This window comes from Ictalurus furcatus, chromosome 1 (assembly GCF_023375685.1).
Source record: "Ictalurus furcatus strain D&B chromosome 1, Billie_1.0, whole genome shotgun sequence".
In the NCBI taxonomy this organism is placed as follows: Eukaryota; Metazoa; Chordata; class Actinopteri; order Siluriformes; family Ictaluridae; genus Ictalurus; species Ictalurus furcatus.
The window spans coordinates 5,269,402-5,287,697 of record NC_071255.1 but is presented as its reverse complement, the minus strand read 5'-3'; the positions used below and the strand labels follow the sequence as shown (position 1 = coordinate 5,287,697).

Below are 18,296 nucleotides of genomic sequence, written 5' to 3'. Positions count from 1 at the left end.
CTTTAGTTTCTTGTTTGTTTTTCTAGCTATAAGAGTACTTGTGTTGGGTCTGTTTGTGTTTTGTGAAGGGCTGACAACACTGATGACTGATTTGAATGCATGAATGAGGAATGTTGCATTTGCATGATCATGAAATTGCATGTTTGTTGTGAATGTGCTCTTTTTGTGTGTGTGTGTGTGTGTGTGTGTGTGTGTGTGTGTGTGTGTGTTAGTAGGTGTTAATGGTGAGCCTGTAAATGATCAGCATTTCAGAGTTAGAAGCAGCTGTTGGGGGAAGAAAAAAAATGGGGAAAAGATAGGATTTGCATGTACCTTGCACACACACACACACACACACACACACACACACACATATATATATATATATATATATATATATATATATATATATATATATATATATTCCTGCTATTGGATATTTTATTTGCTGTTTTGTACACTTGCAATACAGGTGACTTATTCTTTCATTATTATGGAATGATATTACAGATATGTACCCCATAAACACCCCCCTCCACTGTAGTTTTCCTATGGGTGTTTTCTCGGTCATAATGAGCCTATTGTGTTCATCAAATGTCGTTTAATTCTCTGGCATTCTGATGGTAAATTCACGTACAAACAGCCCCTAATCACCACATTATCCCTGTGTGTCTACACATCATCGACCCCATTAACTTCAAAGCGAGGTGTGCTGTTGTTCTCGAACATTCTCTTCTCAGAGCTTAATGCTAATCACTGTGTGGAGGTTTTTTTTCCATTTCTGTTTTGTTTCGTTTAATCTAAAACGTAGAAGCAATAATTGTTGTATATATTTGTGAAAGAAATAGTATTATGTCAGTAAGTGAGTCCTCCGTGTCTATAAGCGGCGCTGGTTGTTGATATTTTGGGGGGTTTTTTGTGTGTGTGTGTGTAAAAAAAAAAAGAAGAAGAAGAGGAAAAGCAGCTGCTGTCCCTTTAACAGCGTGGCTCGCGGCTTCTTCCTTTCCAGCCCGCGTGCTGATTGAGTTCGGACCCAACTTTACTGAACCGCTTCAATTTCAACCGCCATTTTATTCTAATGTCAACTGAGTCCATTTCTGAACGGTAATTCAGCCCCTTCTCACACCTCGCCTCTAGCTCCGGTTCGTCTTGTCAGGCAGACCGGCAGCTAGCGTGGTAGCCGGTACTGCTGACGTTTTCCTCTTGAGCCGTGTAGTTATTCCAGTTATTAAAGTTGTATATATATTTTCCTCCCTCTCTTCTTCCCTCCTTCCCTCCATCCCTCCAGCTAACATGTCTGAGGAACTTGAGCACATCTTGTCTCAGCTGACACTCCCTGATAACGCGGCGATTCAAAAGGTATTGTGATGTTTAACGAAGGAGGTGTGATATTTATAGACAGGTTAGCTGTATTGAAAAGATTTACTTGTTTAAAAAGTAATATATTTTATTTATTTACACTTCTTATCCCATTTCAGGCCACTGCTCAGTTGAAACAGGCTTTCAAAGACCCGGATGTAATCCCAGCACTGTGCGAGGTTATGACCGGATCCACAGATCCACAGGTGGGAAGCAGGCCAGCTGTCTTCTTTCACAACCTTTCACTAGCACTAAATCCACCATGTGTGCAATCCCATCTTTAATCACTCGCTCCATTTAAAAAAACAAACAAAAAAAGTATTATTATTATTATTATTATTATTATTATTATTATTTTATTTTAAGATCCGGCAGTCAGCTGTGGTGATGCTGCGAATGAGAGTCAAAAAGCACTGGAATAAAATAATCCCTCAGCACAGAGAGAGGTTTCGAAACTTTGCTTTATATGTATTTTGGCATTTATATGATTTTTATGTACCATTTTTAGATTAACCGTTTATTTCATCCTTTAGGCTGAAGGAAGTGGTCCTGCAAGCTTTCCGGCATGAAACAGAGTAAGCCCTCTCTCGCGCTCTCTCTGTCTCTCTCTCTCTCTCTCTCTCTCTCTCGTTTTATTTATTTATTTATTTATTTATTTATGATAATGAGATGTATATTTAGTTTTTACATGCATGGTTATGTTTCCCCCCCTCATTCTTTTATTAAGGCACACAGTCCGCTACTCTCTCTCTCAGCTCAGCGCGGTGATGGTGAAACACGAAACGCCTGACCGCTGGCCTGCGTTGTTCATGCTGCTGACTGAATCCACTAACAGCAACAATCCTCAGGACAGGCAGGTAGAGATCACATGAAAGTTATCACGGAGGATCGTTGGTGTGTGTGTGTGTGTGTGTGTGTGTATATATTACAAGGGAGGTGGGGAGAGTGACCGTGGACGATGTGGAGTAATGTAGAAGAAACATCATTTTTTTCACACAGTAAATCATCCAGCGAGCCTTCGTACCTGCCACCCTGTTAACGGCGAAGGGGAACATCCTGGTCGAGCCTGCTCCATAACTTTGTATTGATTTGCAGCGACCCTTCTTTCTAAGGGGAAAAATAGACTTAAAACCATGACCCCTAAATATCTCCAACAACGTAACAGAACCTCTGATTTAAAATTGCTTATGCAAAGTCGCCCCCCCCCCCCGTTTAAAAACAGAAGGGGAAAAAAACCACACTAAATCCTCCATCTATTGTTTGTATCTGTCCACATCTGTCTGTATATTGCATGGCAAGAGCACTGATTTGTTTCTCCAACAGACAAGGGAAACGGAGTAGTATAAGTGTTATACCACTAGGGGTCAGTATAACCCCCCCTAAAAATCCTCATATTGAGCCTCATTTATTAATCTTTTTAGTCAAGTTGTGTGTAAATGTTTGCCAAACCAAACGTTTTTTATTATTATTTAAAAACTGGATTTACAGAAGTACTGGAAATGCTGATTTTTTTAATTTGCATGCATGCACAAATGTTGATGACAGACAATCATCCATAAACTACCAGGCAGTGCATAGCATAGCTGATTTGCATTTGGTGACGCCTGCAAAACTCCATAAAAGGCAATAGAGCTGAAATGCACAAGTAAACAAACAAACAAAAAAAGTTCTCAAATGTAAACATGAAAGTTATTTAGATTCATATCCATGCTAATAATAATTTATATATATTATATATAACGCATTTACTGAAGAGTGAACGAATGAATATGTAGGTTCAAAATACGAAGCTTTTGTTGAGACTTCTGACTGTTTTTAGTTTTGCTTTTTTTTTTTTTTTAATTCAACACTAAAGCAGTAATTATTTAGGACTAGACAATATAAGGTGTCATTGACAAAAGCATATCATCTAGTCAGCTTATTTCACAACAAATGGACAATTGTAATCATTCTCATTTGTGCTAATGAATCCTCTCAAAGTATCAGAGAGTGGTTTTATGATGAATGGACCCCCCCGCCCTCCACACACAAACACACACACACCTTTCTACAGCCTTGTTGTGTTTTATTCAACAATCTTTCTCTCCCAGGTGGGCCTGTTGTTACTGAGCAAAGTTGTGGAATCCAACCCTGAACCTTTCAAGCCCCACTACAAGCAGCTGCTGCAACTCTTTGGCACTGTGCTCCAGGATGTAACAAACACCACTGCCTTGTACTATTGCATCCTCACCCTCACTGCCATCACGGCTTACACTGGCACAGAGGAGATGGTTTGTTATGTCTAATTTAGCTACAAAGCAAATGCATTTTTTTTTACCAGATTGAGCGAGTCTGTTTAGCAAATCCATGCGTATGAAATGAATTCTCTCTGTGGTCCGAAGAATAATGCTGTTAGTTCTGTCATGTGCAGACATGTTCTTTTGTTCTTCGTGCTTTTCAGAGCCTGATGCGCTCATTAATCCCGAAACTGTTAATTGCTCTAAAGCACCTCATTCAGGCTGACCAGGTTAGAGGATTTTTTTTCATCACCCTACTTATTCATTTAAAGTATGTGCTAACTACTCATCTGAGCAGTCATCAGGTCATTGTTTTGTTTTTTCAGCCTATTCAGCGCACCTGTTTGTACTCTTGTTGGGTTTTTGTTTGGCAGGATCAGGCCAGTGAGGCAATGGAGGTGTTTGATGAGTTGATGGAGAGCGAGGTCGCTATTGTGGTGCCGCACATCGCTGAAATTGTTCGTTTCAGTTTGGAGGTGGGTCTCCATTTTACACACGTTTGTCTGTCGTTTAATTCCTGCTGCTGAAATAATCTCTTTATAGACCTTACTTGAGACCTTATGGTGCAGTGGAACAGTTGGTGAAACCCCCACCACACACCCTAGGTGTGAATTAGTGTGTGAATGTCTGATGCTTTGCAATGGAATGTCGTCCCATCCTGGGTGTGTTCCCGCCTTGACTCCAGTGTTCCAGTAATAAGCTTCAGGTCCACTGACCAGCATAAAGCAAAGATGCATAAACCAATCATCTGTATTAAAGATCAATTTGGCTGTATATGAATGTGCGTGTGTACATATGTATATATTTTTTTTTGTTAAGGTGAGTGCAGATGTATCGCTCAGCAATTCCCTTCGTGTCAAGACCCTGTCTTGTATCGCCCTCCTCATTAGATTCAAGAGCAAGGTACCCTTACATACTCTGATATTATTTATCGAGACTAACGTCAGGTCATTTAGGAAGATTCTTTTTTTTTTTTAAACCATACTCTATGAAAATAGCGCATTATACGGCGTAACTGTTTCCTCATCTTCAAGGCCGTGTTAAAGCAGAAGCTCTTGGCACCAATCCTGCAAGTGGTGTTCCCTATTTTGAGTGCGACACCTCCACCCGGGGAGGAGGACCCCGAGGATGAGGAGAATGCCGAAGGTGATGGCGACAGTCAGAGTCCCAAACACTTCGCAGCTCAGGTAACCCTTACACCTGACATCAGGTAACCCTTCGACACTGATATTTACTCCCTTTCGACTGTTATTTATTTTTTTTTCTTTTGAAGATTTTGGTTATAGAGCATTAGGAAAAACATGCAACATTTTTTTTTTTAAATAGTGCATAAATTCACACTCAACCCTCCACCCTTACTGAGTCCCGACATCCACCTCCCAAAAGAGGATGGAAGTAGAAGGGGGGAAAAATAGACTTTTTTTAAAATTTAAATCTGTGTTTTGGGAATTAAGAAAAAGATTATAAGACTTTCATTCACTTGACCCACCAAGGACCGAGGAAGAGAAACATTTTAACTTTGAATAAAAGCTAGGAGCTGAGCTGTTTATCTTAAATTTGCAGGTGATCGACACAATGGCTCTTCATATGCCACCTGAAAAACTTTTCAACCAACTGGTACGTAAGAACATCAATATACAGGATATGATTTTAGCCCGTCGCTAACATTTATTCATTATTATTATTAAATCAGACCTGCACTGGGGGAGTCTTGATTCAGATCGATGGTACAGAGGTACCATCTTTTAAACATTCCACTCCAGTTTTGCCGTAACTTGAACCCATTGACGGACGTAAGAAAATGGAAACGATCAGTAACTGAGTGGTGTGCTCTGATACAGTGCCGAGTTATCTCTGTTGTCTGATATCTCTTCTGCAGATGCCCCTGACTCAGGCTTGCCTGGCCAGTGAGAACGCTTATGAGAGGAAAGGCGGTGTCATGTGTCTAGCAGTGCTGGCCGAGGGTTGCGCTGACCACATTCGCACTAAGTAGGCCCTTTTCCACATTTCCGCTGCTTTTCTCCACACAATAAACGAATAAATGTCTGCTAAACCGTATGCTTGTGTGTCAGGATGCTGTCGTCTCTGCTGGAGACAGTGTGCCGCAGTCTGTCTGACAGTAACCAGATAGTGCGCAGTGCAGGCCTTTTTGCTCTGGGTCAGTTCTCCGAGTACCTGCAGGTAAGACGTATGAAAACTATAGAGGCTTTTATAGCAGGTGTCTGTTTACAGTTCCATATATACACTGGTATTCATGGCGTGCGGTCTTTTTATTGTGCTTGCTTTAAATCACAGCCTGAAATCAGTAAATACCACGCCGAGCTGATGCCATTGTTACTAGGATACCTGTCTTCTCTGAACGAGTCCAATATCAGCCACATCACCAAAGCTTTCTATGCCCTGGAGAACTTCCTAGAGAACCTGGGTAAGAATGTGTGGCGTTCACTAAACGAGACAAAACTTAATCACAGTGTTGAAGTCTTTAGGAGGCCGCTTTAGCTCTACTCGGTTCAGTCAGTAAGCAAATGGTTCATTTATAGACCACAATGTCTGTTGACCAAGGTACTGTATAAAGTTGGACCTCAAAGGCCTAGATGCAGTACGTATGTAAAGTAGGGACGTAAAGCATGAAGAGTGGCTCAATTTGATCTGAAAGATGGTTCAGGACAAGATTCCGATATCTAGATATCTACAGCGTCTTCCGTTACGAACTACGGACATGCCGCTCTGTTTATTTCTATTACGATATGTCGTTCATGTTGTGTTAGATTGGGCTAATTAACTTTTTTGAGAAATGTGTTTCTTTTTCAGGTTCAGCTAACTTGATTGATGTTTTGTGTGTTTTGCTGTTTCAAGCAGCTGACTTCATTTAAAACGAATCGAATGTTGTGTGAATGCTTTTTTTCTTCTTCTCTCCATCAGATGATGATATTCAGTCTTACCTGCCAACTCTTATGGAGACCATGCTGTCAGCCCTGAACAACACCGTCAACCTTAAGCTCAAGGAGCTTGCTGTCAGTGCTATTGGAGCCATTGGTAATCAGAGTAACACAAACGAATAGCTTTGTAGTTTTTGTTTTATTTCTGTCCAAATGCATCTCTGCTTCTGGTTAATAGAAGCTCTCTTGCCGTTTCCTGTTCTGTTGGATGCTACGGTTTCGTTATTTGTTCGACTCTGCACATCCCTCTCGTTCCTAGATTAATGCATTTTCCTCACGTTCTTTTCTCTTAGCTAATGCTGCCAAAGAGATGATGGTGCCCTATTTCCCTCCTGTAATTGAGAGCTTGAAGGGTTTCCTGACAGACACGCGTGATGAAATGAGATCACTGCAGACCCAGGCCTTGGGTAGGGATTGGACTTGCTCTTCTTCTTCCTGTGTTCTCTTTTTATGAAATTTTGTAATCTGAACAACCCACCTTCTCTTTCTGTCCCTCTCCGTCTCCGTCTCCCACCCTTCTCCACTCAGACACACTGTCTGTGTTGGCCCGCACCGTCGGTAAGGACGCGTTTGGGCCGCTGGCTGCAGAGTGCGTGCAGCTGGGTCTGAAACTTACCGACGCTGTGGATGATCCGGACCTGCGCCGCTGCACGTACGAACTTCTTCCTCTGTCTATAGCCTTGGCTTAAACGGCACGATTCTGGCGTGGTTTAGATTTCTAGACATCTGTCTGTTAAGTAATGTCGCTGAAGGGCATCTGTAGTAATTATTATGCATAAATGCATTTAAATCTGTGTTTTGAAAAAAAAAAGTGATGATTGGGTAATTATCCGGGAATACGCTGTGAATAACTGTGACGTCAGCAGTGCAGTGCAGCCCTGTCTTTGCCCGTTCTGTAAAGGTGTCATTTAATCTCGAGATGTAGTTAACGTGCAAGTTAATGTGTTTTGTTCAGCCATGAAATTTGCAGTTACATGTTTTACCCTTCAACAAATGAAATGTTTTGTGTGTTGGGTGTTTTTTTTTTTTTTTTTTTTTGGTGTGTGTGTTTCAGGTATAGCTTGTTCTCGGCTGTGTCCACGATCAGTCCAGAAAGTATTAATCCTCATCTCACTGCAATCACCACATTGATGGTCCTGTCCCTAAAATCGACAGAGGGTGTGACGGTTAGTGCATCCGTTCCCTCTGGCAATTCTTCACCAAAAAAAAAAACAAAAAAGCTGGATCTGTTATTCCAAGTCTGATAGGCTTTCGTTAAGAATACAAGGTTTCTGAAATTTTAAATATCAGCCAATAGTTTTGTTTTTTTCCTTCTCTTTTTTTAATAATAAATTTTTTTATTTTTTTTGGTGGGGGAGGGAGCATTGTATTCAGATTGGGTCACAGATTGGGTCCAACTTACCTGTTGATTTTAAAGAAAACACAACACCTAAATGAATAAAGATAATAAAAAAAGAAAACAAGAAAAGAAACTGTGAGACTGAGAGAAACACACAGACAAAGCCAGAATGCTACATGAGAGAGAGAGAGAGAGACCGAGAGGTAGTGTGTGAGAGGTATCGTAAACACCCTGTGAAAATGCACGAGAGAGAAACAAGAGTGAAAATAACCGCTGAAGTACCAGAACCCTGTACATTTGCTAATTACTTCCCAGGGCTTAACATAATTGTTTCTCTCCTCACAGACTCATCTAGAGGAGGACAAGCAGTTTGTTCTCTTGGATGATGATGATGATGATGAAGAAGGTGGTGATGCTGTATTGGAGGAAGATGGAGAGAATGAGGTGGAGGATGTTGCTGGGTGTGTGTTCTTTTCCTTTTCTGTCTTTTGCAGTTTCTTTCTCTTGTTCTGAGAGAGCACTCTGACTTTAAAGCACGTTTTCCTTCTCCGTAGCTTCAGTGTGGAAAACGCTTACATGGACGAGAAGGAGGATGCTTGTGACTCCCTGGGGGAAATCGCTTTTAACACCGGGTAACGGAAATGTTTGAGGTTTTTTTTTTTTTTTTTTTTTTTTTTTACATGACACACTTCCTTTCGCTTTCCTTTTAAGCGTGCTTATTTTCCTTTAAAGAAACACGCGCATGTTATTTGACGATAGCATACATGTGCATCTCTCTCTCTCTCTCTCTCTCTCTCTCTTTCTCTCTCTCTCACTCTCTCAGTGCTGCGTTCCAGCCCTTCCTGGAGTCAAGCTTTGAGCAGGTCTATGGTCTCTGTGATGTAAGTTGCTCACAGAACTCTCAGGAAAAACAAAAGAAAAGTGTGTGTTATTTTGAGTAATAACTTGTGGTGTGCATATCAGTTTCCACATGAGAATGTGAGGAGAGCAGCCTTTGGTGCCCTGGGCCAATTCTGTCGAGCTCAGCACAAAGTGTGGCAGGAAAATCCTACCGAGGCTAATCATCAGGGTATACACCTCATACACCTCATTTTCATACCCCCCTCTCTTCTTCTTACCCTCTTCGGCACCATTGTTTACACACCCAGTGCCTCTTTACTCTCTAATCAGTGCCTTGCCTCTGTCCATTAATGTAATTCTTAGGCTCTGGATAGTGATTTAGAGAACCTGCCGTTCGTTTCATCGATTTTTATAACCGACGGAGGTGTGTATGTACGTATGTATGTGTTTGTAGCTTTACATAAACTGCTTGACGTGGCGATGCCCTGCTTCCTGGACGCAGTGAGGCAGGAGCGCGAGCGGCAAGTAGTCATGGGAGTTTTGGAGGCCATGAACGGCGTCATCAAATCGTGCAAAGGGGAGGCGCTGCAGACACCGAACCGATTGGCCGAGGTCAGCCACGCCCTCCGAGACGTGCTGAAGAAGAAGGTGAGGACGACCCAACAAAACAAATGGCCGAAATACTGTTGTACCCTTTTAAATAATGGGCCTAATGTTTGAGTAGTCAGATTATGTTCTAAAATCAATCTGTCCTACTGTGTAAGGGCCAAGTGTGTATCTGGTTACTCTTAATGATTTAATGTATAGATATAAAATATATCTCTACATTAAATCATTAAGAGTAACCAGATACACACAGGGGCACAGTGTAAAATGTGTTTAATACAACGCGGTTTGTTTCATCTCAGTCACCTTCCCTGTTTCTTCATAGACTGTTTGCCAGGGTGGAGGAGGGGACGAAGGAGACGACGAAGAACAGCAGGTTCTTGTTCGCTACCTATTAGTTTAGAAAAATGAAAATGGAAAAATCAGGAATTTCTCAAGTGCTTTGTGGTCACGGAGAGATCTGACTTTTTTTTTGTTTAATTAATTGTGTGTGTATTAGGCAGAGTATGATGCCATGCTGCAGGAGTTTGCCGGGGAGGGAATTCCTGTCCTGGCTTCAGCTGTACCAGCAGAAACCTTTTATTCTCACCTCAATGACTTGCTGCCCCTGATTATGAACAAAGCTGTGAGTCTTACCCCTCCCTTTTTATTTATGGGGGCAGGGAAAAAAAAAAAAAAAAAGAAGTCCACCAGTAATCTGCATTGTTTTTGTTTTTCGAGCATAACTCTTTCTTTACCACTGGCCTGCAGAAGTCTTCCTGCACGGTGGCAGATCGTTCCTTCTCTGTGGGCACGCTTAGCGAGACACTGCACTCCCTGGCTGGTGTGTCTGGAGGCAGGGCTGTCGCAGGAAAGCTGTCCAATCGGCTGCTGCCCGTGCTCGTGGCTGGTGTTCGAGACAGTGATGCAGAGGTGCGCAATAACAGTGTGTTCGGCTTGGGAGCTCTAGCACAGGCTGCTGGACCGATCATCTCTTCGTATCCTTGACAGCATAGTATACCGTATAGTGCAGGTTACCATTCCCCTATATAATATTATATGATTGATATATCTATATAAATCTATAAAAATTTTACATTTGAAAAATCAGTTTTGGTTCTGTACCACTGGTCTTCCTCAGCATTTTCCTGCAGCGATTACCCAATGATGCTGTCTCTCTTCTCTAACCTGCTGGTCAGAGAGTCGGACAGGAGAGTGATTGATAATCTGTGTGCTGCACTTTGCCGGATGATCATGAGCCACACGGAAGGGGTTCCACTCGAGCAGGTATTGGAGTATGGCATGTTGGCCAGATTCAAAGCATCAGTCACAGTGCTTGGTTGAGACCATGCACATTTAAAGTTATGCACACACTACCGGTCAAAAGTTTGTGGACACTCGACTGAAATGTTTCTCATGATCTTACAAGCCTTTTGATCTGAAGGTGTGTGAGTCAATGTTTGAAATCGGTGTCGTAGACCAAAGATATAATCGTGCCAACATATTCATTTCTTTCATTAAAAAACGAACATTTTATTTACGGAAAAATATATTTTTTAAACGGATGACTCTGAGCACAATATTCCGAAAAGCAGCCGATAAGAGTCCAGCGTAGGTGGGAACTCCTTTAATACTGTTTAAAAAGCATCTCAGGGAAATTCCTCAAGAAATCAGTCGAGAAAATGCCAAGGCAAAAAGGGGGTCTACTTTGGAGATGATAAAATACAAAATTTATTTATGTATTATCACAACATAATTCCCATAGCTCCATTTCTGTTATTCCAGACTTTTGATGACTTTATTATTCTAAAATGTGGGGGGGGGGGATAAAATAAAGTCTAAACGTTTGACCGGTAGTGTACATTAGATTCCATTTGCCTTTGTGTGTGTGGGTGTGTGTGAGAGTGATATGACTATTTAATAGCGTATAATATTGTGATCAATAACCTCACAGTACGCTTTTCTGAATTCTTAAGCCTCAACCGTTTCTAGCAGTAGTGACTCTCACCAGAACTTTGCTTAATGACTTTTGATTTGCAAAGCTAACACGACGACAGAACAATTTATACCAAATACATTAAAACGCCTTTTAAAAGAGCATGGGAAGAACTGCTTTATGTGTCTGATGATGATGATGATGGATTGATCTCAGATGAGTTATCCACTCAATTAACCAGTGACATCAGATTTATGTGACGTAGCTTTGTGAAGAAATGGGAACAATCGATTAAATTAACCAGTGACTCCATTATGAGGACGTGGTCATTTACAGTGTAAATCAGTGGTCACCAACAATGTTCATGAACGATCAGCACTTGGTTACGAGGTTCAGGCGTCTTGAAGTCTCCAATCATTGAAACAGTAAAGAACAGGACTCGTACTTAAACATACCGGTGGCAGTCGGTCAGTCAGCCGCAGACTCTGAGTGCTCAGAGGTGCAGTAGAGGTCCAGTCTTCACCCCTGTCCAGTTTTGGCTACCCCATTTTAAAAAAATAAAATAAAATTATAAATGTGAAACTTTTAATATTCGTGACTCAACGATTACAGAGTTTTGGATAGCTCGACTGTCTCGTGTGAAATCTTGAGGACGTGCATGAAACGTCAGTAACCGATGGGATGCCAGCCCAGATGAACCGCCATCCGGCATGTTGGTTTTGATCCGAGAACGATAAATTAGGCGAGATCGCAGGTTGTGAGAGTCGTGACTGTTTAGAGCTACATGGTGCTAACACAGGATTTTAGAACATCCCGAATCAATATGTTCTCTCAGGGCTCTATGGTAACAACTTATTTTGGGAGCACTTATGCTCCTAATTACAAAAATTTACGAACACAGTTGAAATTTAGTTGTTTTTTTTTTTTTTTTTAAAGAGATGGTAACGTTAACGTGCCACAATATAACGCACAAGTAGGCATGAGAAAACTTGAGCTTGTCAATTATGACAGAATTTAGGACCATAGTGTGAGCCATAACATTATTTTACCTTCTGATAAACTAAATTGAATATTTTCAGTTAATTTTACAGGCTGAATGCAAAAAAAAAAAAAAAAAACAACCGTTAACCTGTTCCACATTGTAAACAAATACAAAAAACCTCAATGTTCAGAGGTCTGCTCCTCTTAAATATATTTAAAGCTACACTATTAGCCATTTTCCAAATTCTCCAAGCCAGTCCTCGAACCACTCTGTGTATATTGTGTATATATCTGAATAATCTCATATAGAATGTGATTGGGTGAGCTTATTTACCTGCCAGATGCACAGCGCTTTAGTTTAATGGTGTTCATTACTGATGCTCCGATCAGGATTATTACAGCCGAAACCGATCCAGATACCAATCATTTTTTTGTGTGTGTGTGTTTAAGCTTTAATCAGGAGGTCTCTCATAAACAGTTAAATGTAAGCTCTCTGCTCATGGTCACTGTTAATTGAATTAAAAATAATAGCAATGATAAATGTAGTTGGTTAATTGATAAATAAACAAGCATAAAATATTTCTTTTTAAATATCTTAAACAATAGAGAGTCCTAATTAAAAGTAGGCTAACACAAAAATGATCCATATTAGGAAAAAAGCTTTCTAAGGAAATGGTGAACTAAGATATTCAAATTGATATTAAATGCAACCCATAGTAATTAAACATTATTTGATTTCTCATTTTATTTATATTTTATGAATTTATTATAAAGTCTGTTTTTTATATTGTCCGCTTTAAGAAGCCCAGTGTTCCTGGGCTGTGTTCTGGATTAACCACGACCCTGACCAGGATAAAGTGGTTACTGTAGATGGATGGATGGATGGATGGATGGATGAATGAATGAAAATGAACGAATAAAACCATTACTGTGTTTGAAATGGTACCTAACTAAAACCCAACGGGTTTTTGCTCCATTTATAGATTCGCCGAATTCACTCAGGCTGAATTAAAATGTTACCACTTCATTCTCCAGGTGCTTCCTGCTCTTCTGGATCGTCTCCCTCTGAAGGAAGACCTTGAGGAAAACAAGACCGTCTACAGTTGCCTGGCTTTCCTCTACTCCCATAACCCAGCACTGGTAACGGCCTGTTCAGTTCTCTAGCCTACGAGGTTCTCCTCTTTTCTCTTGTAACGTCGTATCAGTGTATTGATCTCTCGTGTATTTATCGCTGTAGGTTGCTAGCTATATGAAGCAAGTTCTGTGTGCTACAGCACAAGTTCTAGGAACAAAGGATATTGATGCAGGTGAGGGTGCTAGGATTCTTGTTTCATTCACGGGATTCTGCGTTTATTATTTGCTCTTGTGCTTGTGTGCACATGCAATGGGTATGTTTTAACTCATTATCTACACTGCATGGTTTTTCGTTTTGTTTTTAGACACCCAGAACACCCTCGTCATGCTGCTCAGAGACATCAGCCAACGATACTCCACGGAATTTGAGAGTGCTGTGATGTCACTTCCAGTTGAGCAAAGAACAAAGATGACCAGTTCTGTCGCTCAATCCTAGGGAAGTACCCACTAAGTGAAACGTGGGGTGGGGGGGAAGTGTAGCAGACATTTAACAATCAACTAGTCACTATGTTCACTTCAGCACTTCTCTTCACTATTTTGCTTTGCAGTGTTATAATTTATTTCTTTTCTTTTTTTTTGTCTTTGTAAGAATTTGACATTTCTTTTATTAACCGTTATTTTGGCTTGTTTTGATACTAGTTTGATCTGCTGCATACATAACAACCTCGGGAAATCCTATCCTTTGAGTATGTTCGGAGGTTCACGTCGCAATGAAAGATGCAGTTCTTCTTAAACGCCTAGCGGTTTTCTCTAGACGGCCACTCAGCACGTTGAACCCTCACTACAGCGACTCAGGATGGTTATATAAAGAGAAGACGTATATTTAGGAAATCGTTTAAATGTATAGAAGCTCGTGTTGAGATCAGCAGTTCCACAAAGCATGTTCAGAAGAAGTTGATCTCCTTGCACGTTCCTGGTTTTCGTTCCTGGAACACACCGCTTAATCTTCAGTTTTCTATACAAAGAAGAGAAGAGGTGTTTTTTTTTTCTAAGCCTTACTTGCCTGTGTTAGAAGAAACTCCTTTAAAACACGTTGATCGTGAAGAAACGATCATTACTATTATATTACTATCTTTCCATGCGGTTATCAGTGGCTAACTGTAACCACATTTGGGGGAAATGTCTGAGTATTTTTACACCTAGACAAGGATTTAATAAAATCCCAGAAATAACAGTCTGTATTTAAGCAGTATTGCAGTAAGAAGCAGGTTAGAGACCGGTCATATCTTAAAAAGGTCAAATAACAGCATGATGTTAGTGTGTTATGATGATGATCTATGTTCATTCCAACTGCTCTTCTGACTTGTCTTTTGTGGTATGGGATTGTGTATCCAAAGCCAGGGTCATTTCCACCATCTCATTGTCAACTGCAAAAAAAAATAAAAATAAAAAATTATTGTTAATTGGTTACAAGGAAAATTCTTCACAACCATACTGATAAATCGCACCACACGGTCTTCCAGTGCGGCAATATCGGTTCTACTGACTAAAATTCCGAGTGTCTGGTGCGTTAGTTCTCCTCGCACAAAATGAAACTTCAGGATTTCCTAACCTGTTTGAGCGCGTGTCCACGGCTGGAAGATGATGCCGCTGCGGCAGTAAGAGCGGTCCGTGTGTGACTCGGTGCTGTAGAGAACCTCCTGGCATTTGGCTTGACCCGGCAGTTGTGCCTTCACTCGTACCTCCAGCACCGACACTTCCTTCTCTTTAAGTTTCCCCGATCTGCTCCTCACCTTTGTGCGCTTGGTGTCTACCCACACCACACGCTCTTTCACTGCCGATCTACACATCAACACGATATTATTCACACTGACGGAATGACAGAACGTACCCGATGAGCGTTACAGACACCGGGTAGTACACGAACAAGCAGGCGAGGTGTTTATGTTCGGCTCATCCCGGACATTTCATACATCATCTGCTAATAGTTGTGATCATGATTCTCCTCGTCATAGCTTAATTTCATGTTACGCTCACCGCTTTCTGTTGTTATGCATTGCAATGTTATTAAGCCAGACAACTTTTCATTTAGAAGATACAGTGTATATATAAGATGTATTGCCTGTTAACATTAACGTTGTCCAGAAACATATATGCAAACTAGTAACGACGTAAGGACTCACTCGTCAATGCCCAGATCTGCAAGTGTCGTGTTGAGGAAAGGAAATGCCTGGTCAGGACTCATCACCTCAATAGGCAGGGACACACGCATGGGAATCTCCTTCTCAATTTCAGTCACAATCATTTTCTCTTCTTGGGTGAATCTGGAAGGTTTTTTCACAGTGTCGCCGTTTTCCCGAATGCCACCCTCTTCCTGGGACTGAAGATCCCTCACCCGGCCCGCCAGCTTGAATCTTGACTTTGTAGAGACGCTTAAATCTTTTCTGGAGTTTCCTGTCGTTCTTGCAGAGCTGTTTTTCTCTCCACGATCAGTCGGGTGTAAAATCAGTGTTCTTTTGTACGTGGAACACACACGACTTCTGTACAAATGAAGTAGTCGAGCTTTCTTTCTCCTCCTCTTGTTTTTCCTCTTCGGAGCGTGTCAGGGTGTGGAGACGTTCTTGGAGAGATTCTGAAGCATGTGCCAATTTAAATGGCCCGTGCGAATGTGCGCAATGTTGAACTAGCCTGCGAAGTATACCAGGCTGTCAGACACAGTTAACTGAAAGTGAAAAATGTTTGTGTTGATGTATGTTGTTGGGCATTTCTAGTTGGCGCTGGGCTTGTGCTCATTCCAGGAGGCTTGCTTCGTAACAAATCGGAGTTGCTGACGTTTTCTAAAGTGACATGCGTTCGCTTTTAACAATTGAGATTGGGCTCAACTCATGGGTACATAAAATGGTTTTATTCACGATTACAGCAGTGATGTTACCTAAAATGAACGATTAACCTCTCACACTTTTTTTGCAGTGATGCAGCTTCCATTTAAACCGTTACACAGCCCTTCCTCTAGTAAGCAACCCGTGCATCAGATTACATACAATATCAAACGCCAAATTAAGAAAAGCCCGAAATCTAAGCCCATGTCATTTCAAAGCTTAGACGGTTTAATACTTTGGGCTTTTAACTGACCAAATTTGGACATTTTAAAACCATCGACACTCTCATAGAGACTTAATAAAATAAATGAAAGAAGATGAACAGAAAAGATGTTGATTCTTTAACTCGGCCCTTTGTGTAACATGTCATGGTCATGAAATGTCTACAGGCCTTCAATCTTCTTTTCATTTATTATTTTTTCCCCCCACTTTTCATTCTCCGAGAGTTGCCTGTCCTGTGCTACATAACCGTGTGCATAATTTTGGCTCCTCTGCTTTGTTACAGTACACACCGTGACAACGATAAGTCAAGTCAGTTCGAATAGGTCATCTGACCACTCTGTGTTTTGTGTGAAAATGTCAAAGCTGCATATTAAAACCGACCTGTGACGGGTAATTTGCTTTGTGGATGCTGTATTTACTAGAAGCATGCATAGTAGAGGGGGCATGGTGGCTTAGTGGTTGGCACGTTTGCCTGGCACCTCCAAGGGTTAGAGATTAAATTGCATTTTCTCCTTGTGTGTTGGAGGTCTCCTCCCCCAGGCTGATTGGCATTTCCAAATTGTTTGTGATGGGAGTTTGTGTACGATTGTGCCCTGCCTTGTTACCTAAGTTCCATGGGATAGGCTCCAGGCTTCCTGTGACCCTGGGTAGGATAAGCGGTACAGAAAATGGATGGGTACATAGTAGCCATCTGACAGTTGTCAGCCTCTGACAGTTATACTGAAAACTGCTTCACATTGGCAGGAATCTGGATGGAAGTTACCATCATAGAACAAACAAATTCGACAAGCAAACCTTTTATGGTTTCCCTTCCGATGAAAGACGAAATGATGATGCTAGAATTCAAAGCGTAGTAAATTATGTACGAGTATTCTTGAAAGTTCTATCTATGGCCAGGTCTGAACCTCCTTTCAGAGACCACTAGGGTTTGGAGTGAAATAACCCTGGTACCAGCCACAAAGCAATAACGATCCACCACGATGGTTAGCACCACCATTTCCCACCTGCTTTGAAACAAAAACGAGTCAACTGAATGTATAAAGTGGGGACATGACACAAACTCTGACCTCAGATAAGTCAGAACACCTTAAAAGCCCTTTCTATCAGTCTGCATAAGTATGTTTTGTTGAATGTACACAACTGCGAAGATAAGAAATGTATTTTATATGGAATATATTTTTGATATATTTTATATACAGGTACATAAAAAAAAAAATTATATTGTGAAAAAGTGCAAAATTTCAAGCTTTGCTTTGTTTTTGTTTTTTTTGTAAGACTGCGGCTTACAGCTCCATCCATCCATACATCATCTATACCGCTTAATCCTTTTCAGGGTCACAGGGGAACCTGGAGCCTATCCCAGGGAGCATCGGACACAAGGCGGGGTACACCCTGGACAGGGTGCCAATCCATCGCAGGGCACAATCACATACACACTCACACACCCATTCATACACTACGGACACTTTAGACACGCCAATCAGCCTACCGTGCATGTCTTTGGACTGGGGGAGGAAACCGGAGTACCCGGAGGAAACCCCCGCAGCACGGGGAGAACATGCAAACTCCACACACACAGGAATCAAACCCCCGACCCTGGGGGTGTGAGGCAAACGTGCTAACCACAACGCCACCGTGCGCCCCGGCTTAATAAAGAATTTATAACACCGAAATGTTGACCTTGTGAAAAATATGCACTTAATAATTTATGCACTCAGTGCTTGGTCGGGACTTTAATTCTTTTGCATGAATCAGCCTCATATGGTTCGAAAAAAAAATTAAATACAAGCTGCTGCCTTGTTGTACTGACAAAGATGCTGAAATTGTGAGAGCTGCACTTTCAAAAACAGAAATGCATCATAATACTGAATGCATGTAGTCCAATCC

At 41.3% G+C, this 18,296-nt stretch overlaps 2 protein-coding genes across 2 annotated transcripts; one reads left to right on the top strand and one right to left on the bottom strand.

Annotated features, from left to right (window-relative positions):
• The first annotated feature begins 906 nt into the window (after positions 1-906).
• Positions 907-14,771, top strand: ipo4 (importin 4). Its single transcript, XM_053621372.1, has 31 exons — positions 907-1,083; positions 1,268-1,338; positions 1,458-1,544; positions 1,705-1,784; positions 1,872-1,913; positions 2,066-2,195; positions 3,429-3,608; positions 3,779-3,844; positions 3,989-4,090; positions 4,434-4,517; positions 4,649-4,801; positions 5,178-5,231; positions 5,494-5,603; positions 5,687-5,795; positions 5,910-6,039; positions 6,537-6,650; positions 6,847-6,960; positions 7,082-7,205; positions 7,608-7,719; positions 8,238-8,353; positions 8,447-8,524; positions 8,716-8,773; positions 8,856-8,961; positions 9,187-9,380; positions 9,664-9,714; positions 9,838-9,963; positions 10,089-10,315; positions 10,472-10,604; positions 13,270-13,374; positions 13,472-13,541; positions 13,674-14,771. The coding sequence occupies exons 2-31, from the start codon at positions 1,273-1,275 to the stop codon at positions 13,802-13,804; spliced, it is 3,252 nt and encodes a 1,083-aa protein (XP_053477347.1). The 5' UTR covers positions 907-1,083; positions 1,268-1,272; the 3' UTR covers positions 13,805-14,771.
• Positions 13,933-15,925, bottom strand: si:ch211-196f5.2 (uncharacterized protein LOC556372 homolog). Its single transcript, XM_053621385.1, has 2 exons — positions 15,492-15,925; positions 13,933-15,150 (listed from the first exon to the last, which is right to left on the bottom strand). The coding sequence occupies exons 1-2, from the start codon at positions 15,611-15,613 to the stop codon at positions 14,916-14,918; spliced, it is 357 nt and encodes a 118-aa protein (XP_053477360.1). The 5' UTR covers positions 15,614-15,925; the 3' UTR covers positions 13,933-14,915.
• Positions 15,926-18,296: the final 2,371 nt, after the last annotated feature.

Coding starts and splice junctions, on each gene's coding strand:
- si:ch211-196f5.2 (XM_053621385.1), bottom strand. CDS start 15,613: ATGATTGTGACTGAAATTGAGAAGGAGATTCCCATGCGTGTGTCCCTG. Junction 15,151..15,491: donor GCAGATCTGGGCATTGACGA/GTGAGTCCTTAC, acceptor GTTGATGTGTAG/ATCGGCAGTGAAAGAGCGTG.
- ipo4 (XM_053621372.1), top strand. CDS start 1,273: ATGTCTGAGGAACTTGAGCACATCTTGTCTCAGCTGACACTCCCTGAT. Junction 5,232..5,493: donor AAAAACTTTTCAACCAACTG/GTACGTAAGAAC, acceptor TCTCTTCTGCAG/ATGCCCCTGACTCAGGCTTG. Junction 7,720..8,237: donor AATCGACAGAGGGTGTGACG/GTTAGTGCATCC, acceptor CTCTCCTCACAG/ACTCATCTAGAGGAGGACAA.